At 42.3% G+C, this 21,858-nt stretch overlaps 1 protein-coding gene across 1 annotated transcript in view; it reads right to left on the reverse strand.

The window, feature by feature from the left end:
* The window catches only part of Adamts16 (ADAM metallopeptidase with thrombospondin type 1 motif 16), a 118,509-nt gene that overhangs the window by 63,272 nt on the left and 33,379 nt on the right, over nucleotides 1-21,858 (reverse strand). The window contains exons 4-8 of the mRNA XM_021180538.1: nucleotides 12,647-12,908; nucleotides 9,717-9,916; nucleotides 7,477-7,560; nucleotides 5,110-5,269; nucleotides 3,838-3,943 (exon numbers count right to left, since the gene is read on the reverse strand). Coding sequence (XP_021036197.1) covers nucleotides 3,838-3,943; nucleotides 5,110-5,269; nucleotides 7,477-7,560; nucleotides 9,717-9,916; nucleotides 12,647-12,908 — 812 coding nt within the window. The remainder of the gene's footprint in view (nucleotides 1-3,837; nucleotides 3,944-5,109; nucleotides 5,270-7,476; nucleotides 7,561-9,716; nucleotides 9,917-12,646; nucleotides 12,909-21,858) is intronic.

The raw sequence follows: 21,858 nt of genomic DNA on the forward strand, positions 1-21,858 counted from the left end.
CCACCCATTCTCTGAAGTTCTATTAAAGGCAATTAATCAAGGCTAAAGCAACCACATGGCAGGGGAAATGTGTCATGGCTGTGAGAAGGATTTGGGCTGAAATCCCAGAAGGGAGGCTGCACAGGGAGAGAGCAATGACAAACAAATGCCAAAGCACGCTGTCTTGGCTGGCCCTTGACCTGGTTTCAGAGGAGAATGTTACAGCCCCACACATGACCTAGATAATTTTACTATCATTTCAGCCTACATTCTAAGGAATTCAAATAACAATGCCTGCTGCCTGGAGATGTCCTGGTTTTCTTTTTCTTTTTTTTAATTGAATGGCATTTTCAATGATCAAATTTCAAATTTTGCAGGTATTAAACATCAAAGAAAAACACCACAAACTTTGGCCACCTATAGCATGTCCTGGGAGACTTCTGGCATACTAGTAGGCTGTGAGATAGAGGTGAGCATGTGATGGTGTTCTCACTGACCCCATGTGACTTGGGTGCCCGACTACATCATTAGTTATCTTTCAAATCAGTACAGCATGCACAGACTCTATGAATATATCTATCACATAAACATACCACAGAGACCACATATGATATTAATGCTAAAGTAATGGAGTAAAGAGTAGATGTATTTCAAAGATAAGGTTGGTATTGCTCATCCAGAAATATAAGTCAAGCTATATATCACACATAAGACTTAGTTCCCATGTACCATAGCACTTTATTTAAAGTGGATATCATCCTATTGGCTAAATAATAAATACTATCTGTCCCTTCATCCTTAATAATGTGTAAGACTTAATGTCTCCTATCCTTACCCTGAAGCATACTGCCTGTGAATAAAACAGTCAATACCAGCTTCTCCATTTTGGGTTGTTGACTCAAGGGCAATCTTCCAACAATGACTCTGTCTCAAATAAAAAGTATTGGCCTGGAGGTCATTTTGCTCAGTTAGATATGCCAGATTCCGAAAGACAAATAGTGTGTATTTTCACTTGTATTTGAAGTCTAGATTTAAATATGTGTATGCACGCTGTCTTAGTCAGGGTTTCTATTCCTGCACAAACATCATGACCAAGAAGCAAGTTGGGAAGGAAAGGGTTTATTCGGCTTAAACTTTCATGTTGCTGTTCATCACCAAAGGAAGTCAGGACTGGAACTCAAGCAGGTCAGGAAGCAAGAGCTGATGCAGAGGCCATGGAGGGATGTTACTTACTGGCTTGCTTCCCCTGGCTTGCTCAGCTTGTTTTCTTATAGAACTTAAGACTACCAGCCCAAAGATGGCACCACCCACAATGGGCCTTCTCACCCTTGATCACTAACTGAGAAAATGCTTTTAGCTGAATCCCATGGAGGCATTTTTCCAAGGGAAGCTCCTTTCTCTGTGATAACTCCAGCTTGTGTCAAGTTGACACACAAAACTAGCCAGTACACACACATATGCATACCTATCTACCTATTTACATACATACATATGCATATAAAATGGAAGTATAATGTGGCTTCTGAAGGTGGAGAAAGACATATAAAGAGATGAGGAACAAGACATGATAATTGGGAAAGAAAAGAAAATGGTGTATGTTTTCCCTTGTATGGAAAATATGAATGCATGTATATGCATTCATGACACACACATGTATATATATATATATATATATATATATATACACACATACACACACATGACAATAAATCAGGAGAAAGGGGTTTCAGGGAGGAAGCAGACTCCCATAACAATGGAGTATACTGAAGATCAGTGGAAAGTGCAAATAAAACAGGCCACAATAATATATGTGTAAGAAAATCTCACCATGGAACATATATAATTAAACAATGACAACATGAAGAAGACAAAAATTACAAGCATACTTTCTTGAGAAGGTGGTTTTTTTAAGTGTACTCAGAATTCAGTGTCTCTCATGTCTTCCACTATCCTCTGAGTCCTGCCATTGCTATCAGAAAGTACTTATTCATTGCTAACCTATCTCCAGGGAGGAGCAGTGAGCAGTCTCAGTAAATGGTGCAGGCTGTTGGGACAATGTGGCTAAGGAGGTGAGATGCCCTTGAGTGCGGCAATGGGACAATGTCGTCCAGATGCTAACTTTGTTTTGGATGGTGACTGTAGGTAAGTCCAGATGCCCACAGCTCTGACATAGATTTCCTTATCATGAGGCAGGGGCAGACATGGAGACCCCAGATAGGATGAGATTAGGAGAGTTTAGACAGGTTTCTGGAGTGAGCAGGAGGTATGGAGTAGGGAAGGGGCTTAGTCAACACCTTTATTCAATCACACCCGAGCTGTTTAGTTCTGGGCAAATTGTTGGACTCACTGAGCCTCAGTTTATCCCTATATAAAGAGGCCTAACAAAGCTTTCTATATAGCAAACATGCACTGTGCTCCTGACATGTCACCCAACACAATGACCTCATCACTCACTAACGGTAGGTGTATATGTGTGGTGGTAAGGTGGTAGGGAGATGGTCAAATGCCAGTAAGTTTCAAATACAAGAACTCTCAAGAGGAATGACAATGAATAACCCAACAAGACCACTGGATCTTCCCAGAGGGCATTGACAATCACTAAGCTAGGTGATGGTGCCAGAGCTGGCTTGCTCTAAGGCTCTTTAAGTCAAGTGACTGGTCAGATGAAACTGGAAACTGAGTTCAACTGAGGAATAATCAAGCTGGATTTCAGTTAAATTAGCCACCTGCAGCAGGGACTTAGTACAGCCAAAGCCTATATCTCTCTGCTTATCAAACTCTAGTAGGTTGAGTTCTCAGAGACTTAAGTATTTCTTGCCTTGATTGTTTAATTAAGTTAAGGTATGGTTGAGTGGATAGCAAGAGCCTAGTGTCATTATAATGATAAACGTTTTTTAACTCTAGAAGACTATTAAAATACAATCATGTCTTAACTGAAAGCCTTATAGAGGGTAGGTGTAATTTTCTGGGCAATGAAATCACCAATCACTATCTGTGATAATGAAGGATTGGTAACTGGATGTATTGCTTTGTCTTAGGGTCAACAGTTCACATGGCCAAAGTCTGCATGGCCTCCATAGGATATGACTGAACAAAGGTATGCATGTTTGCACCTGTGGGGTGTGTGTGTGTGTGTGTGTGTGTGTGCTCGTGCATGCATTTGAGTACACCTGTGAGCCCACGAGTCTGAGAATCGGTGTATTGAATCCATTTTCCAATAGGAGATAGAAAAACTAGCTTTGTCAAAACACAAATCACAAGCATGCTGTCTCTATTTTCCTATTGTCAGGGAAATCAAACTGCACGAATGATGATTAGCAGAAAAGGGGGTTCCAAGTTGTAAGTTTTCTGAGATAAATTTCAAGGAGTGTCTCAGTAGGGCAAGCAATAATGTCTATGTTGCCAGTTGACCTCCATAGTCCTCAAGGTACTCAGAGGATGTCCAGAGCACTTTGTAAGGAAATGGGGCCTTTCATAACTCTTCAGTAGACCTGTCCCAAAGGGAATCAGCTGACAGGATTATAAGCATAAAACTCTTAAGTAGGAATATCAATTTCTCTGAGCTTTTGTGAGTATAAATATAAGATTCTTTTACATGAATAAAGAACACCATGAGTTACTTACTATGCTGGTTTATTATCTCACCTCCTCTGTGTGTGTGTGTGTGTGTGTGTGTGTGTGAACAAAACTCCAGAGCAGCTACCATTGACAAGAAGACTTGTTCCTCTGTCCAGTCAGATGGCATACCATAAGAGCAGCCTACTGGAAAATGGGATGAACCCACAGAATCAATGCAGAAATGCAGATATCATCCAGTCAGAAGATGACATCCTTCCTTCTTCAATGAGACAGACTTACTTGTGTCCAGACTCATGGGCAATGGTGAAGGCCAGTCCAAGTCCTGAGTCTTCATTGACTGTGCAGCTGCGATACTTACTGCACATCCCACTTATGGGCGCAAACCCTGTAGGACATAAAACATAAAGAGAATGCCATACAATAGTGTTGATTTATAATGAGTGGTGGTGGTGGCTTTATTTTCTGGTATTTGATACAGCTTGGTCCTTATCTTCATTTGGGAAATGTGCAGTGAGCTACACTTGGGCAGCCATGTAAACATGATGCATTGATGTGATAGAAGGGAACATATCTTACATATCCTTATGGGCCCATGGACTCTGCTTTGCGATAAACAAGCTTAGTTTTTATGCACTGTTCCTGGAAGAACTAAAGTTGGAACAAAATTCCAGTGTGGTTTCTCCTCCTGTCTCCCATGAGCTTTGCTTCTTTGTCGTTATCTTTCTGTAGTATTAAATCACTGGAGTTCTGAGATTTCACTGGGGGGACAATCACATAGGGCATGCTGAGTCCCCAGTGAGGAATTGTGACAACACCCATGAAGAGTCATCTGCCCAGAAGCCACACCAGGTTCTCAGCATCTGGAGTAGTCCCTGGGACCTGGTTGTGGAGGTATTTGGTGCCTGACATAGAGAATACTTCCAGACCTCTGGAGGAAGCACAGTCTTTAAGCTGTCCAGACACTGTAAGCCACGCTGGCCAGGGTGGGTAAAATATATGTCCTCCAAGCCCCACTGAGGGCTAGGCTCATAATGCCTTATTGAGAAACAGAGTTAACTTCTGCTATACTGGATCCTCTCTGGCAGCTTCTATATTAAAAATAAACCCCTCTGAACTTGGGAGACGAATAGAGTAAAAAGAAAAGAGTCTCTGTGGAGTCCTAAATAGTAGCACATTCTTTGGCCATTTAAAAAATTGCCAAAGCACCTCACTCTGTGAACATTTAAAACATAGCCGAACTGCTGATGGTCAGGTCTTTATAGAGAAACGTGGAAATGGAGAGTAGAGTATTACTGTAGTGTCACCATCAATATTAATGAATCCATTACTCTTGTGACATTATGAGACAGCTTGAATCTCCCTGTCCCGTTTGCAGTGGCAGGAGACATGGGAAAGGGCAATTATTACACGAGAAGAGGCAGGGACTGGGGTCCTTGTTCTTGCTACACACCAGTTGACACATCACATACAAGAAAGCTACTGGTGGTGATGATGGTAACTACATGGTGACCCTTCCCCCACATCCCTGCAAATCACACTGGAGAATCTTACCCAATGTGTCACAGGGCTCATTCTTCCAGGAACATATGTCCAGACCAGTCAGTAAGATGGCGTGGTCATGACGAGTTCCATCTTTCCCCATCAATCCAGATTGCCACTGACAGAAGCTGGTTAACGTGTGGTCTGCATGGTGACTAATCGCCAGCCCTGGCTAGGCAAGAGAGGCCAAGACACCCACAGACATGTAGAGAAAGCATGCTACAGCCATTCTCAACACAGCAGGCTATTCTTAGTGAAAATTTAAAATGCAAAGATGAACCCAGAAGGCACATGATAAGAGGTACATATGATGCTTTAACATCCCAAAGGCTTCATTAAACAAGTCACTTATGTACCTTTTTGTGCACAAGCCATTGGAATGTATTTGGTGGATTCTTGGATTCAATGACCAAGAAAAATAGCATCTTAGTAGGAATCTTTCATTAAAAAAATATCTTTGAATAACACTTTATAAAATTGTAGCTGAAATAGCATCTTTTGTGTGTAGCTCATACAATACACAAAGATACACACACACACACAGAATATCTCCCCAGCAATGAATTCAACTGTAGCCAAGAACAACATTTTCACCCTGATGTAACAATGTTAAGCCAGTAACTTTTCTACAGAGAAAACTTGTTTCCACCAAAAGGTCAATTTCTAGATAAACTTTAATCATGAAACAGTATAGAATCCCATTAGCCTTACCCATACATGTCAAGTGCAGCAGTGGACTATGGGCATGAAGTCTAGAACTACATGGGATGGAGGAAGGAGGGCCAGAAACACTGTGAGAGCTGTTGCATTGAATTATTGACCCACTTGTAGGTTTGCTACAGTGTCCTAACAGTAATCAGAGAATACCAGTTTACATGCCCCTGTTTCAGAGTGCTATCTTGTTCAATGCTTTAACCCCAACTGAAAAGAGTTCTCTCATAGTCACTCAAGACATTTTCTCCTTAAATGTTTATTTTGTTTTCCCAGAGTCCCATGCACTTAAGCGACCTGCTGTGCATAAGCACACAAGCACGCCTGCATTCCTCGGCTGGTGACTTCCAGGAAACTGTTGTTAATTAAAGTTAACACAGGTGTACGATCAAACGATAACCTTGCTTATTCTTTGCATTTTGGATGAATTCCAAAGCAAGAACGTTTTAATGCAGGGAATAATTAACCTGTCACCCGAGAAGCCTGGCTAGTTCAGCAACCTCCCTGCCCAGCTGCACACTCACAGAGCAGACAATGGGGTTAGACAGGCCAGACAGCCCTCCCTGCTGCATCCCACCTGCATGGAGAAGGGGCATCCCACAGATGGTATGAATCATCTCTGATTCCATCTAAAACATTCCTGGCTTTATAAACAAGAACGCTGTGGCTACCAGGAGACACTGAAGACGTCACCAAGGGTAGGGGTGGATGCTGGGTGTCTAGCTCAGGCCCTGAGCCCACATGCCTTTGCTGAGTCAGTAACCAGCCTAGGAGAAATAGAAGTAGGGCCCATTTTTAATGAAGATTTCCCTTTTGCTGATACTGTGAGGAGCTCCTTGGGGTGCTTAGCATGCATTTGTGTGGGGTGACAGGAGGCTACCCTGTGAGGAAAGGGTCTTTTTCACCCATTGCCACCAAGACAACATTAACTGAGATTAGTGTCCAGTGAGGAAAATGTGTTATGTCTTCCAGGATCTCCAAGAAAAAAAATAAAAGCCTATATCTGAACATTGTGGGGATTTTTGGAAGGAGGAGGTATCGGGTAAAACAACACAGCACAGCACAGTATGGTACAGTTTACCGTCCATGCTAGAAACATGGTTGGTCTTCTGCAAAGCACAGACAGAAAGCTCATGGTGTCTGAAGACACATTGGTCCTTCATTCTGTCAGTGTGTTTTCTTCCCACAGTCTCATGACAAATGCATTCTCTGTTCTGTTTCCTTGTGAGCTCACTTACACAACATAGTTCTCTCTCTCTCTCTCTCTCTCTCTCTCTCTCTCTGTCTGTCTCATACACACACACATACATACACCACACACAGCTCCCTACCATACTTACAGTACACATACAACATACACATGCAGGCACACACAGAGATAAACAAACACCATATAGACACATGTAATGCATTCATACATACACACACACACACACACACACACACACACACCAAACACACTACATAAACACACACACCACACCTACCATACCACCATGAGAAATGAAAAGAAATGAGTCATTTAAAACACAAAATATGAAATCTTTCTCTTCCCAAGTAAGAGAGAAATGAAGAATACACAGAGCGATTGCATTAAAACCAGAAGCAGCTTTTCACAGTCATTTTCCTCCAGGGGAAAGAGAGCCGCTGCTTTGGAAGCTGGAATACCTGTTCATCTTCCAGCAGAATGAGTCCCACAATGACAATGTTGATGTTTCCCCCAATTGTTCCATCCTTGAATAAGGTAGACACCTGAAACAGAAAATAAACAAACAAACAAACAAATAAACAAACAAAACACCTGCATTAGCTGTGAGCGAATCCTCAGCTAGTCATGGCCCAGCTTCTTGCCTGGCAGGGCAAACCCTAGTTCTTCAGTGCCTGAGCTAGATGAGTATCATCCCCTTACATTTCTCAGATGGTAAAGATATGTGAAACTCTAAATGTGGAAACTTGGAAGTCTACAGCTAAAGTTTGAGTAGGAGGTGGCAGAGGAGGATGAGGAGGTCCACCTATTAGCTATCAGGAAGGAGAAATGGGTTTTTAAAATCCTCCTCCTCCCCTTCCTCCTCCTCTTCCTCCTCCTCCTCTTCTTCCTCCTCCTCATCACCACTGCCACCATCATCATCATTATCATCACCTCCATCATCACCATCATCACCATCATCATCATCATCATCACAACAGCCTTGCTGTGTAGGCTAGTGAGCCTTTAACTCACACTCCATTATCTTCAGCTTCCTCTGAGCACTAGCCTGTGCCACTGTGTGCTACTAGAAGGATTATTTCCATCCCAGTGGGAAAAGCTTATGCCAAGTGCACTACAGGACATCTAGAACCACAGGGGAGACACTCAGGGCAAAATCAGGAGGACATAACAGAAAGGAGGAGTGGGGGTGGAACAAGAGAATGAGTGGACAGCATGAACACCGGGGACCAGGGCACCCAGACGCAGAAACAAAGGGATTAGGAGTAGAGTCAGTGTGGCAGCCATGGAGGCCTGAGAGAACCCTTTGCTGCCAAGGTAAGGAAATATTGGAATGCCTCTACAGAATACAGGCAAATGGCAGCTACCACTGATCAGAGATGCAGGGACCCGAGACTCCACAGAGTATAGCTTCAGAGCCAGGTGCTCTGGGAGGAGAGACACACAATGAATTTCCTTGATGGAGAGAGAGAATTTGGAGTTACTGTGGGGGAATGAGACCTATTTGGGGTACTTTGGGGGGAGTCACAGATTCATCTGGGTTACTCTGTTTACAGATGTCAAAATATACATTTTAAACACTGTTGTTAACTCTTTTCCTGACATGTGGGCACCTCAGTTTTTCTCTGTGATGAGGATTTGTCCCACAGGTGGCAGGTGCGGAGCACCGCTCCTGTCTTTATACAAAGACAGCTTCGTCTGGGAAGATATTCCAAAATAAGAGTTCTTCAGTTTCTGCAGATAACTTAGATTCAATACCTGAACATTAACATTCCTAAAACAATGGGCATTATCTGCACCCAACAATGCATTATCTGCATTTCACTTTGCATTATCTACACCTCACATTACATTACCTGATCCTCACCTAGTGTTATCTGCACCTCACCTTGCGTTATCTGTAATTCACATTGTGTTATCTGCATCTCACGTTGCATTATCTGCTTCTCACCTAGTGTTATCTGCACTTCACATTACATTACCTGCTCCTCACATTGGATTATCTGCACCTAACATTACATTATCTGCTCCTCAGATTAATACTATCTGCTCCTCACATTGTGTTATCTGTACCTCACATTGTGTTATCTGCACCTCACATTGTATGTTAATCTGATAAAGTTTTGTTGCATCAAAGTGTATCAATATCCCAGTGAGATTTCTAGTGTGTGAAGATATCAGTGAGCCCTAAATGTCTCAGAAACAAATTAAGTTGCAATGATGATCTAATTAGTTTCTCCCTATTTCATTCGCCAACATTCTAAAAATTCACCTTTTGATTGGAAATTAGTAAAATGAGAGTTTCTTATACTAAGACTCAGCTACACAAATGAGGAAAGAAGCACACGTCATATGCACAGAGATACATACATACAAATACACACATGAATAAGCATACAAATTAACATATACATATAATGTACACAAGGACACATGATCACATAAACACACACACCATACACAGACAGACACACATGCACAGATATATACAAGCAGATGCACACTTACATGCACACACACAAGCACACACACAGGCAGACACATACTGGGACACACACTGGCACATACACATATACACACAGGTGCACACACATAGAGAGACACACACAGACACAAACATACATGCTTACATGCACACACACACGTACACACTCAAGTGCACACACAAACACACACACACACACACAAACACCAGCCCTACCATGTTGAGAATGGTGAGGACATAGGTCGTAATGTTTTCATGGCCGTGGCTTTGCATCATCTTTCTGTCAACCACCACCAGTGTCTCCACATTCAACTCTTCATTTCTGTGGGATTTCCAGAGCGAGCGCTTGTGTCGGGAACTGGGATTGTACTCATCAGGCAAGATGTAGAGGTCATCGTTGGGAGGCTGGGGCATGTCTATGGAGGAACATGTAGAGAGCAAGCTAAAGCAAACCCACAAAACCAGAGGCATAGCTGATTCTACAGAAGTGTCTGCTTGTGCTGAGTAAGGCGATCCTGAATTTCATGAAAGCTTGGGCTACATAAAGACACTGAAGCATAGCAATAGGATTCTCATGTTAGAAGAACACAGAACTGCCCAGCTTTTAGAATACAAGACATGTTTTAGTCACCTTCTCTATTTATATGATGTTCGTACAATCTGGGTATCTTGGAAACCATTTCCAGAACTAACTTGGAATTCTTTTGTCCTGATTTAAAATGAGAAATGAACCCTAGCATCTAAAATGAGCATCCTAGGACCAAGGGCACAGGGACTTGCAGAGCAGGACTCCTCACACCTTGACAGAGTAGCAAACATCACAGGGCCAACAGCACAGCCATCGGCACTGGCTAATGTTTCTGTCATAGTTGACACTGGTGTCTGGATGGAGCTAGCTTTCCAGTACTCTTCCCAGTCAATCATCCACCATTGGTGGCAGCTGCACTCAGTGGGTGCTACACATTCTAACAAACTTCCCTGAATACTTAGCAGATTTAATTATAGAGCAGTCTGTTCTCTGCCCTCGTGGAAAGTTAACACTCTATCAAAAACAATTAACTCTAGAAGGGTGGCTAGGAAAACACAGGATCATTTTGTGGGGAGGTATACTTCAATCGCCACCTGGTGACATGAAACTCCCACTGGACCAGCTGTGAACATACATCTCCCTACTTGATTGGTGTTCACAGCCAAAGCACTTTAACTCTTTTGGTTTGTTGGTCAGTTGGGATTAAAAACTGAATCCAGAAGCGATCCAATATCCAACACTATCTTAGTTTAGACGTGAAGCACAAGTAGAAATCCCATCTTATATCCTTGTGACAAGTCAACCTGAAACCTACACACCCTGAGAACATTCTCGAGGATCACCCCAAGGATACATGAACAGGCACGTGGGCAATAATGAATTCCCTGTTCAGATTCGGAATCCACCCCAGGGTAGTTCATTATGTGTACACACAAGTATTCCACAACTCAAGATAGGATGACATAGGTAAAGGTTCCCATCTCAAGTGTTTATTACATCTGAGGAGAACATAACCTGTTACTCAAACCTAAGCAAGTCCTTGCCAAGGCTGACTGAAGCTGTATTAGCATTGTAACTTGCAGATGCATGCACGCCCTAGCACTTAGGAGCTGTCCTGGGTCACTCATTAGGCCTCTATATGAGCTACTGTACGAGATGCTGTGGGACCTGAGGCAGGGCAGTAAATGAAGACAACTGCTGGCTCTTATCTAGAAAGTGTTAGAAAGGAATTCAGATGTGTGTGGTGTGGTCTCAGATCCTTTGGTCTTAACCCCAAGTGGTGGGAAAATGTTGGCATAGCAAAAGGAGGCTGTAGCAATAGGCCTGGCAATTGTATCCCCAGGGCTGGGTACATGGGCAGGAAGTCCTGGAAGCTATATCAGACTGGCCAGAGCTCTTAGAAGCTCTTAGAGCAAACACAACATGTGCCTCAGGTCAGTGCTTTCCGAGTGCCCTGAAAACACCAGTCCAGGTAACCCCACATCAGTGCATGCCCATGGCTGAGATGATGACATTCCAATATTCCCTTCATCAACCTCAACCGTAGCTCCAGTTTCAGCATCCGCTTTAACATATTGTCTGCATTGGTCACTTGTTTCCGGCAGATGCCTCAGGGAGTGCGGAGAACACACTCAGGGTCTTTGCACACAGGTATTCTAATAGAGCCTTTGTAGGAGTGAGACCCACTTAGAAGAACAGGACCATACTGACAAAACCAGGACCCATCCCACAAGAAGCCAAGTAAGCAAAAGACACATCCCATTGAGTTGGACTCAATCTGAGATCTCCAGTTCTGTCTGAACACAGCCCTTGTATTTTGTTCCTGAAATAAGATGGGTTCAGACACTGCACAGGCTCTGATACCTCGGTGACACTCACTTCTTCATTGAGTATCAGGGCATTGACCCGTTCCCTAAGATTCACCCAAATCCACAGAGCACCTGCCAGGTTCTCCCTTCTGCTTCCATGGGGCAGATAAGACCACTATCAGAGGCAGAGAAGGCTGGGACTAGAGGCCTAGGCTTCGTTTCTGCTCTCTGAGAAGAGCTAATCAGATAGTACCTGGGCACTCAGGCAAATAGGGACTCCAGAGAACTGTGGTTTCCTAGATAGGGAGAGCTACATTATATGCAAACAAGGACCCTTGCTTGTGAATCAGAACAAGACTCTCCAAAGCCTTGCTGACAAATTGCAGGTGAGTACTTTCATGCTCTTGCCTCTTTGATGCAGTGGTGTCAAGCTTCAAATATGCATAAAAATAAGTTACTTCAGCAGGAAAAGTATGTGAGCTTTAATATGTCTAAACCTCAAGTATAGAGTTACTGGGGAACAGGGGGATGCCAGGGCTTGCTTTTTTTTTTTTTTTTAGATGTCTGGCAGGTTCTATACTTCTGAGAAGTGTGTCATTTAATCTGCAAGGACAAGCTTTTTAAAAACTCGTCTGCCACATTCATCTACCACCCACGAGAGATATGAGACTACCACCAGAGTCACCTCCATAGCAGCATCAACAGAACATCTCACCTCCTCAGAAGACGTGCTTTCAATAAATTCAAATTGTCCCAGTATCCCATCTAATTATGCAAGTCATTAAATACACAAAATCTCCCTTACATACATTTCTTGCGTCTTCCACAGAAATGCTGCTTTTGTGAGGGGCCAAGATGGAAGTTGTCATGGTGCAGGTGTTGTCTTCCCAGATCTCGCTTCCTGGTGATCATCAGGACTTCGTTTTCTCTAGGAGCCTGGCGCTCTGTAGATCTCTTGTATAGAACATGGGAGGGGGAGTCGCCCTGTGCAGATCTGTTCAGTTTGCTTGTTAGGTGTGGAGGCAGTGGCTTCAAGAAGTAATCAGTGTCTTTTGTTCTTATCATGCCTAACTGGAGAAAAGGAGAGGGAGAGAGAAAAATGCCATGATCTAACAAAAATAGCAATGGCACTGGTTCTCCACCCTAGATTTGCTGTCATTTCTCCTCCAATATGGCTGCTTCGCCTCTGGAACCTGGTGAGAGAAGGGCTCAATAGCCTGGGCCTAGGAGGCAGTGTAACAAGGTCCCTACATAAGACTCCTCATCTCTATCTTGCCAGGAGCATACAACCTGACTTAGAGATGACAGGGCAGATGAGGCTCACAACACAGCCAAGGCAGGGAGTTTAAGCCACAATTACTTGGGACTGGAGAAACCATGTGCATAGGGTTAGATATTGATATTAGCAGGTGGTCTCAGTAGAGGGAAGAAATTAAAATCCTAATAATTTCCAAATGTCTATTCTAATGAACTTCAAATTTTTAATAGCATGCGATACATTCCAGAAAATATGTTAACAGAATTAATCTAGAAAAAGTCATGAAGCCTTCCTTTAGAGCATAGGAAAATCTTCCTAAATAAGATATTATAGAAAACAAGAGAGAAGTGTTTTTTTATGAAAACAATAAAATGCCTATATAGCATAATTGAATAAGAAAAATAACCTTTAAGATATGTTGAGGAGACAAACTGAGAGACTATTTTTAACCCTTTAGAATGGCAAAGACTTGAAGTCTGATAGTACAGCTATCAGTAAGAATGTGGACAAACAGTTGAAAGAGAAGACTCAGGGTCACACCCAGAAGGCATGCTCCATGGCCAGCCAGCATGTCAAGATTATAAATACATCGCTCAGCCCTACGACGTACGCCTTGACGGTCCCTGCCAAATATTTCTTGTAAGCATGCTTTTGTATTGACAAACAGAGCATGCTGGAAAGATTATTCACCACAGTCCAGTGAGGTACCCCAGACCCAAGGATGGCTCAGTATATATACCAATTAATAACTTTGTGTCAAAAGCATGTCCATCACACAGATGCAGGAAAGGCACTGGAGAAGATGCAATGTCCTTTTAGGATGGAATCACTGAACAGGTTAGACGTGAAAGAATAAACATTGACATAATAATGGCAATATTCAAACACCAACCTAGTGTCACTATTCTCATTGAAGAAATGATATAACCATATGTGCACTGTGATCTGCAGTAAGGCTGGGGCCATCTTAGCACTCGTATTCAGGAAATCATTGGCAATCTTATACAGAGCCATCAAGCAAGAGAAAGAAGTCAAGGACATTTAAATGGGACAGGAGAAGAACACCTTGCTACGTGGCTCACAGTGGCCTCAGTGTCCCCTTTGCCTACTCAACGCTCATTACCAAAAGCTATACAGAGAAAAGTCTCAGAGTCCATCAAAAATATTAGGATGAACAAATTCGGAAAAGTTGCAAGGTACACAGACAACACACACACAAAAAATCAGGAGCAGTGAAGAAATGATCTGAAAAAAATCAGGAAAGCAGCTGTATACAATAGGTATGGATGGAAAGAAAAGTAGAAGTAGGTTCAGTCAGTATTTCAAAAGGTCCTCACAGGAAGAGTTACCACTCACTGGTGGGAGAATGGAAGGTGACAGAAAGAAAAATCTCATTAAGGTTCATGGCCACTGAAAAATATTCGAAATGCCTTCTACCTTGCCTTGGTATGTGGGAAATTTGCACTGTGACTCTGCTGTTGTTATTCAAGCTTATTTTGAAGATCCAGTACATAGGATGACATGGACACCTGGATAAGCTTGTCTGTGATTTCAGGAGCTGATGATCCATTTTCACGGCCAGCTAGGGGTAGGGAGTCTCTCACACTGATGCCCATTAAATGTGCTGCCAGGCTGTCCACTGAGTTTTAAGATTTACACAGGCTTGGTTGACAGGCATGGAGAAACATTCTCTAGATATTGGGAGCAGGCCAATTTTAGTTGTAGGGAATGGGGATTTGGTGTGGGAGGTCTGACAGAAAGCCCTGGCTTCTCACACAAGGGAAGTTAAGCATTAGCCACAGAACTGTTGGGGAAGCAGACCTAAACAAAGGAAAACTTGGTTAAATTATCAGTGAAGCCATCAGGACCATGGGGGGTTGGCCTCCTGGGGCCCAGATTCCACCAAGGTCTGGGAGGTGGCAAGACTTTCAATGTCTAATCTGAACCAGGCAGAGCAAGAATGGGCTACCACCCCTGAGAAACAATTTCGGCCTTCTGGAACTTCCAGCTGAAAGAGACCTCTATTTTGTAGTTCTACCTGGGAACAGCCAAGTTTGGAATTCCATTGCAGCCCTGGCCAGCTGAGTTTCATTCTTGTGGTATTTTAGTGGACCCAGAAGTATCACAGAGGTGTTGAGCTCCGTGTACTATTCTGATTGGTTTTCCATGTTATTGAAGGCATCCAGTGTAGCCAGACGTTTGGCTTCTTTGTGGGTTCTTTTTAATTCCACCCTTCTCCAACCCCCTCTTCTTCTACCCTTTGAACCCCCTAACACTGGATAAGAGAGTAAAAAGGATAGAGGGAAAGGGTTCACATCATTAGACTACTCCTATTAAGACATCGATATTAGGATGTCCCTACTGCTACTAGGGACATCAATATCTAATTTCTTTTTATTTCTTTTTTCATGTCTACTTAGCAAACTGCTATCAATTACAACCAACAGCAACCAACCAACAATCCACCAACAAAGACCAACCCGTCTCTTGGGGATCTAGCCTTTACATACCCTCTGAAAATTTCTCAAAATTCCAAACATCACATAATCACAGAAACTACCTGCAACTGGCAAAAGCACACCTTTGTGAGAGCACAAGGCAAATCATAGTCAGCTGCTGGGGACAATTTGAATCCTACTCCTGGGATTAAAATGACACATTCTCTCTTATATTTCTGCCTTTTTAAAGAAATGAACATTTTCACTACAAACCAGTATGTGTAAATATTAAAGTTGAATAAGGAACTCACATTTGCAAACGTTCTCATTTGAGAATAATCCCTTGCTTTCTAGAAATACCCCTTAGAATAAAAGACCCTCTACTCCTTATGACCCAGCACAGACATTCCTCTGCCTCTCCAGAAAGACAGGGGTCGGCTCCCAAGCTTTTATTTTGTGGCTCTAACATTTATTTACTGTGTGAACTTTGATGATTTGTTCAGCCTCTCCTTGACATTTTATCATCTAAGTGGGTAGACACAAAGATAGTTACCTTTTGAAAAATCTAGCAGTATATTGCAAAACAGTCTAGTGAAGAGTCAAGAAAGATGGCTGGGCTAATGAAACAAAGAACAAAATGTTCTTTCCTTCACCCACTATGATCTCAGATTCTCTTCTGGTGACTCCAGGGTTTCTTAATAGTTCCTCAGTCCCCCTGGAGCCCTGATTCTCGTAGCATCTACCACCACAATCATCTTCCACACAACTTTGTTCAGGGCTACTCCTAGGTTCCTTGTGTGAAGTCTTTGTGTTCTATGATGGGTGTCTAGATTAACACCAGGTTCAAGCTGTTCTCTGTGATTAGGCTAAGAGAATTCCCACCCTGATTGTGGACCTCCTGAGACAGCAGGAGGAATGTGTGGAGTTTTACTAACCAAGAATCCAAGCAACATATTTGTTTAATCAATAACTTTTTGGTTATGATATTTTATATTTAAATAAGTTTCAATTTCACTAGACATGTAGAGCACAGTTAACTGGTAAAACAAAATTTTGGTAACAATGAAAAATCAGTGGATGAGGAAATATTTTTAAAAGTTACTCTACTACTTGTGTACATGATATCTTATGGAAAAGAATGGGTAAATCATGAAAGATGAATGTTTTCTCCCTGTTCAAGTGTTTTTTTTTTACTGAACCAAGAGGATTAATTTGGCAACTTGGAAAATATCTACTGCATACCTGTCTATGCTTGTTCCCAGTGGTATTAGAAGGTGGATAATTAACCAAGCTTCAGCAGAAGTTGGTATCTCCCAAGAGTGTATACCTCCCAGAGCCTGTACCTCTCACAGGTGGCCAGTCCTGTCATTTATCGTCACTGGAAATTTAGCAGTCTCCAGATGTCCCCGTAAGGGAGGGAAGGACACAGGCATGTAACCCTGAAGCCTGCTACAAAGCTCTGCACTTTCTCAATGCTGTTGCCTCAGACAATGGGCTGATGTGCTGCTCACAGGGGCCACAGTCATCGTAAACCTAAAACAAACCTGGGTCTCAGTGTTTCTGTGATTTAGTCAGGTCTATATTGTTCTAGGACACTTTCCAATAGCTTGTCTGTAAGTGTGAACCCTGAAGCCACATGAGCGGATTGTTAATGTGTCATCGCAGAGCATCCACTCTGTCATACTTGCTATTCATGATTAGAAGATGAGTTTTATGTCCAGTGCACTTGCTGACTACAGACATAGGTATGGATACATAATGTATCAATGTTTGTTACATGAACCAAACATACTTGGAAATGACTGTATATCCAACCCATGAGCCACCTCTCCTAAAGTGTGATAGAGTTCTAGAATGATCAGACTCTACGTGCATCTCTGATGGCAACATGTGCCCTTCCAAGAGAGATGTCTACCCAGAGGTACGGTGAAGACAGGATTGTGTTCAGCATGAAACTAGGAGTCTTTAGCTCCCAAATGGGAGCTAAACTGAACACGTCTCTTCTCTTCAAAAGCATGACCTGAGGCAAAACTTTATACTCATTTCAGAAGCCCTTAGTGATACTTCAGAAACACAACAGCCTCAGCATCCAACAAGCGTTTATCAAAGCCCAAATGCTCACTATTTCCTCATAACTTTAGGATCAAAATGAACCTGGCCCAAGACCAGCCCATCACTTGCCACATCTGCTCCAAACCACAGTCGGTTTTGTTCCAAGATGACATATGATGGTTTGAAAATACAAATTCAGCCAAAGTCATTGTGAAAGCTAAATGAGCCCAAGTGCTTGCCCTCTCCCCAAGGCATCTTGGGTTGGATTCTTTTTCTCTTACCATCATACCTGGCTAAAGCTCTGCACTTTCTCAATGCTGTTGCCTCAGACAATGGGCTGATGTGCTGCTCACAGGGGCCACAGTCATCGTAAACCTAAAACAAACCTGGGTCTCAGTGTTTCTGTGATTTAGTCAGGTCTATATTGTTCTAGGACACTTTCCAATAGCTTGTCTGTAAGTGTGAAACACTACTATTTTGACACTTGACACCTTGACAAGGTTTCTAGCTCAAGTTTAATCTTAGTAGTTATGGTCTTACTCATGTCACTAAATGCAATGAAGAGGACTAAGCCCAGGTTTCTCACACTCTTGTGTTACTGATGAGTAACACACCTTCAGCACTTGGAGCATGACTTCTGAGACATAGGAAGGAGGAAGGGAAAGAAACCCATAGGAAGAAAAGTCTGCATGTAGGGTATCATCTTTTAGCTGATTGATAGTATTCTTAGAGGCATGTAACCCCACACCTTCCAAGGAAACCTCCATAGAGCTTTTCTCCAGAAGAGCTAACAACAGCATTACTTTGTTGAATTCTGGGTAATTTCCCTTATGCTATGCAGTGCTCATCTCAGAGCTGAAGCTGCTCCGGTTTTGGATATGCTTTATGGCATTGGGAACCCTAGAGGGCAAAGAATTGTTATTTCTTTGGACAACTGAAAGACACAGTGTGATGAATCACTGTCCACAAGGGCTTCTCCAAGAACATTCTAGAATCTACACAATCCTTAGGTACTCGGAAGTATTACTCTTTTTGTCTTAAAGGTTCAACATTGTAGCTTCAAGAGCAAAATACCATGAACATGGAACACTCCAGGCATTGTCCTTAAGACTCAAGCAGATCTCATGTTGCTAATTTTTAGTACTAAGGTTCTCTGCTCAGGCCTTTCTTGACATATTTTCTGACCTACTAGAAGAAGGGACCTAATATACAGCTGAAGCTTTGAGGGGAATGATGCTTGTGATCCCAAGTAGCATTCTGGCTAAAGAACAAAGCTAGAGTGACTTGCTAGGGCTGAATTCTTCTCCTTTAGTTCTTGCTCTCCAAGAACAGGCTGTTTTACATGTGAGTTTGAGCTCATATCAGAACATAACCAGCACAACATTTTTCTTTCCAGATAAACATGACCAGAGGAAATGCATTGTCAATGGGGCTTGGTTGTGGGATACGCTTATGTAGCATGTGTGCAGTCCTGGGTGTCAACTATTGAAGTGAGTGACAACCAGAGATGTGGTACCTTCTGAAAGACAGAACATGGTCAAATTTTGGAGTTCAGGTTTAAAAATTCCACTTATGTATACAAAAACCTCTCTTATAGGCAAAAGTAGCCTATCAGTGGTTTGATGGAGAAACTGGGTCTACCATCTGAGTAAATATTTTTAGTTCATACATTATATTTGGTGTAGAATACAGACAATGGGTTTATTCCAGAACATTTAGGTAAGCCCAAATCATAACATTCTCTGTATCTGTTCCCAGGCAGAATATTAATTTGTAAATCATTTACTTTCTCTATTTTTAACTAGATAACATATGTGAAAATAAACAGATATAAACGTGACTTTATCTTTGATGCCTTCCACATGACTGAGAGGAGTCTACTAAGTTTTACAATGTATTTACTATTTCTGTCCATATAACAATTAAATAAGGTGAGAATTGGTGTTTCTATTTCAAGAATGAAGAAATGTTTCAGCATTGCAGAAGGAGCCAGCATAACAGCAGATGGGAGCTCAGGTTTGTGCGACTCCTGCATCCTGTCCTTTCCACTCCCTATTCCCTTGTTACCACCAAGTTGGCCTTATTCTTAATGAGCAAGTTCCTAGGCACACACAGGAGTGAGGGCAGAAGCTTAGAGGAAGGGACTGGCCTGGACTAGGTGACTGAGAAGCAAGAAGAGCAAGGAGCAAGAATGAGACAAAGTAGAAGGGTAAACAGACAGGTTGGGGTAAGATCAGAGCTCTGGGAAGGGGCTACTCCAGCACAGCCATATGTGGTAACAAGGGTATCTACTGAGAAACCAGGTATTTTGGGTTAAGACTCTATCTTAGAGAACCTGACATAAGGTTAAACTTGAACTAACAGACCAGTACCTAGCACCAGAGTCCAGGTAACACCTCCAACAAGACCTTCATCTGGCATGTTTGCCAGGTTATTCCCCAACAAATCTGTACCTCTAGGTCACAAGCGTGACACTTCACTTCCTAACAACCATCAACCAGGAGGAAAACAGAAGTTAAGCTTATGGTTTGGCTCCCAGCACCAGCCAATTATGTTAAAGGCCACAACAAAACCCCCAATTATATGCTTGCCAGGTTAGAAACCTCCAGCCCTTGCTTGCCATTTCCTATAAACCCTTGCCCTGATGAGTGGCAGCTTCACCAAACTGTCTTATGGGTTGATGATGAGTAAGCACAAGCTGCAGCTTCTAATTCAGAGACCCTAATGCTATTATATCGAAATTGGCTCCTTGGTGCTGTTTGGGTTCACAAAGGCTCCTGGCACAACAATACCACAGAAAGACTGAATTATCAACTGCAAGAACTTCACAGGGTCTGAAAAAGAGACTTGGATGGAAACATGCAGCTCTGAAGTGAGCAGCTAGAGCCTGCCCAGAAGATTTTCTAATGTACTGTCATGAAGTCAGTTTGGAGGCACTTTTATTTAAGAGTTGCATAATACCATCATAAAATCTTTAAATATAGCTGGTTGTTTATAAGTTATATTTAAAGATAGACATTATCCAAGAGGCAGCAGCATGTTGGAAATGGAGAATGAACATGGAAGCCCCTCCTGGTATCATCCTTGGTATTTATTTGGCAGTTATATCACCTGAGGGTTGAATCATGGGACCACAGAGAAGGCAAGCCTGGACAGTTTCCCCATCACTACAATAAACCCCAAACATTACAATAACAAATGTTATCATGGCATTATACGAATCATCATTAATATAATTTCCATCTCTTAGCTTACAATGTACATCAAGACAATATTTTCTGCATAGTAGCATATAGGCCAATGGTTTTCAACCTGTTGGTCACGACCCTTTTGGGGGATTCAATGACCCTTTCTCAGGGGTCACCTAAAACAATCAGAAAACACATTAATTTACATTTCATAACAGTAGCAAATTACAGTTGTGAGGTAGCAATGAAAATAATTCTATGGTTGGGTAGCCAGAACATGGAGAACTACATTAAAAGGGGAATAGCCTTAGGAACATGGAGAACCACTGTCATAGGTCCTAGCTGCGTTGATTTAAAAGTTGATAAAAAAAAAACTGATGTCAACATGGCTGAAATAATCCATGTGTATTCAAATGCCATGAATGGACAGAATTAGAAAATAACCCAAAAGCCATATCTGTCCCTGACACCAAGGCAGCAAGAGTGTAGGAATACACCCTGAGATGCAAGGGGGCAGTTAGCTTAGAAAGAAACTTGGAACTCAGGCTATTATTTATGTTCTGTCTTGAAAACTAACAGAGCATGTTCCTCTGATGGAAGATCTGAGTGGCTGCATACTGTTCTGGAGGATTGATGTGTTGGTGACCCCAACCCCGGGCCCACTGTGTTAAAGTCCATTTGCAATCACTGCTCATTTAAAAAAAAATTCTCTGTACATGCATAGTTATGTACTAGGTACATTATTTTTCATGCCTACCAAATATCCCTTGGGTTTCCTCATAGTGCATTTGAACTCAAGCTCTTCCTAGGTATAAATTATCAATTGTCAAAGTTCTCAATGCAGCCTTCCAAACACAGGCAAGCAATATCTAGTTTGCTTCTCTTGCAGTTGCAAACACGGTGACCAAAGCAACTCATGGATGAAAGGGTTTATTTATTTATTTATTTACATTAGATATTTTCTTTATATACATTTCAAATGCTATCCCAAAAGTTCCCTATACCCTCCACCCTCCCCCGCCCCCCCCCGCCCTGCTCCCCTACCCACCTACTCCCGCTTCTTGGCCCTGGCATTCCCCTGTACT

The sequence above is a fragment of the Mus caroli genome, chromosome 13, assembly GCF_900094665.2.
Source record: "Mus caroli chromosome 13, CAROLI_EIJ_v1.1, whole genome shotgun sequence".
In the NCBI taxonomy this organism is placed as follows: domain Eukaryota; kingdom Metazoa; phylum Chordata; class Mammalia; order Rodentia; family Muridae; genus Mus; species Mus caroli.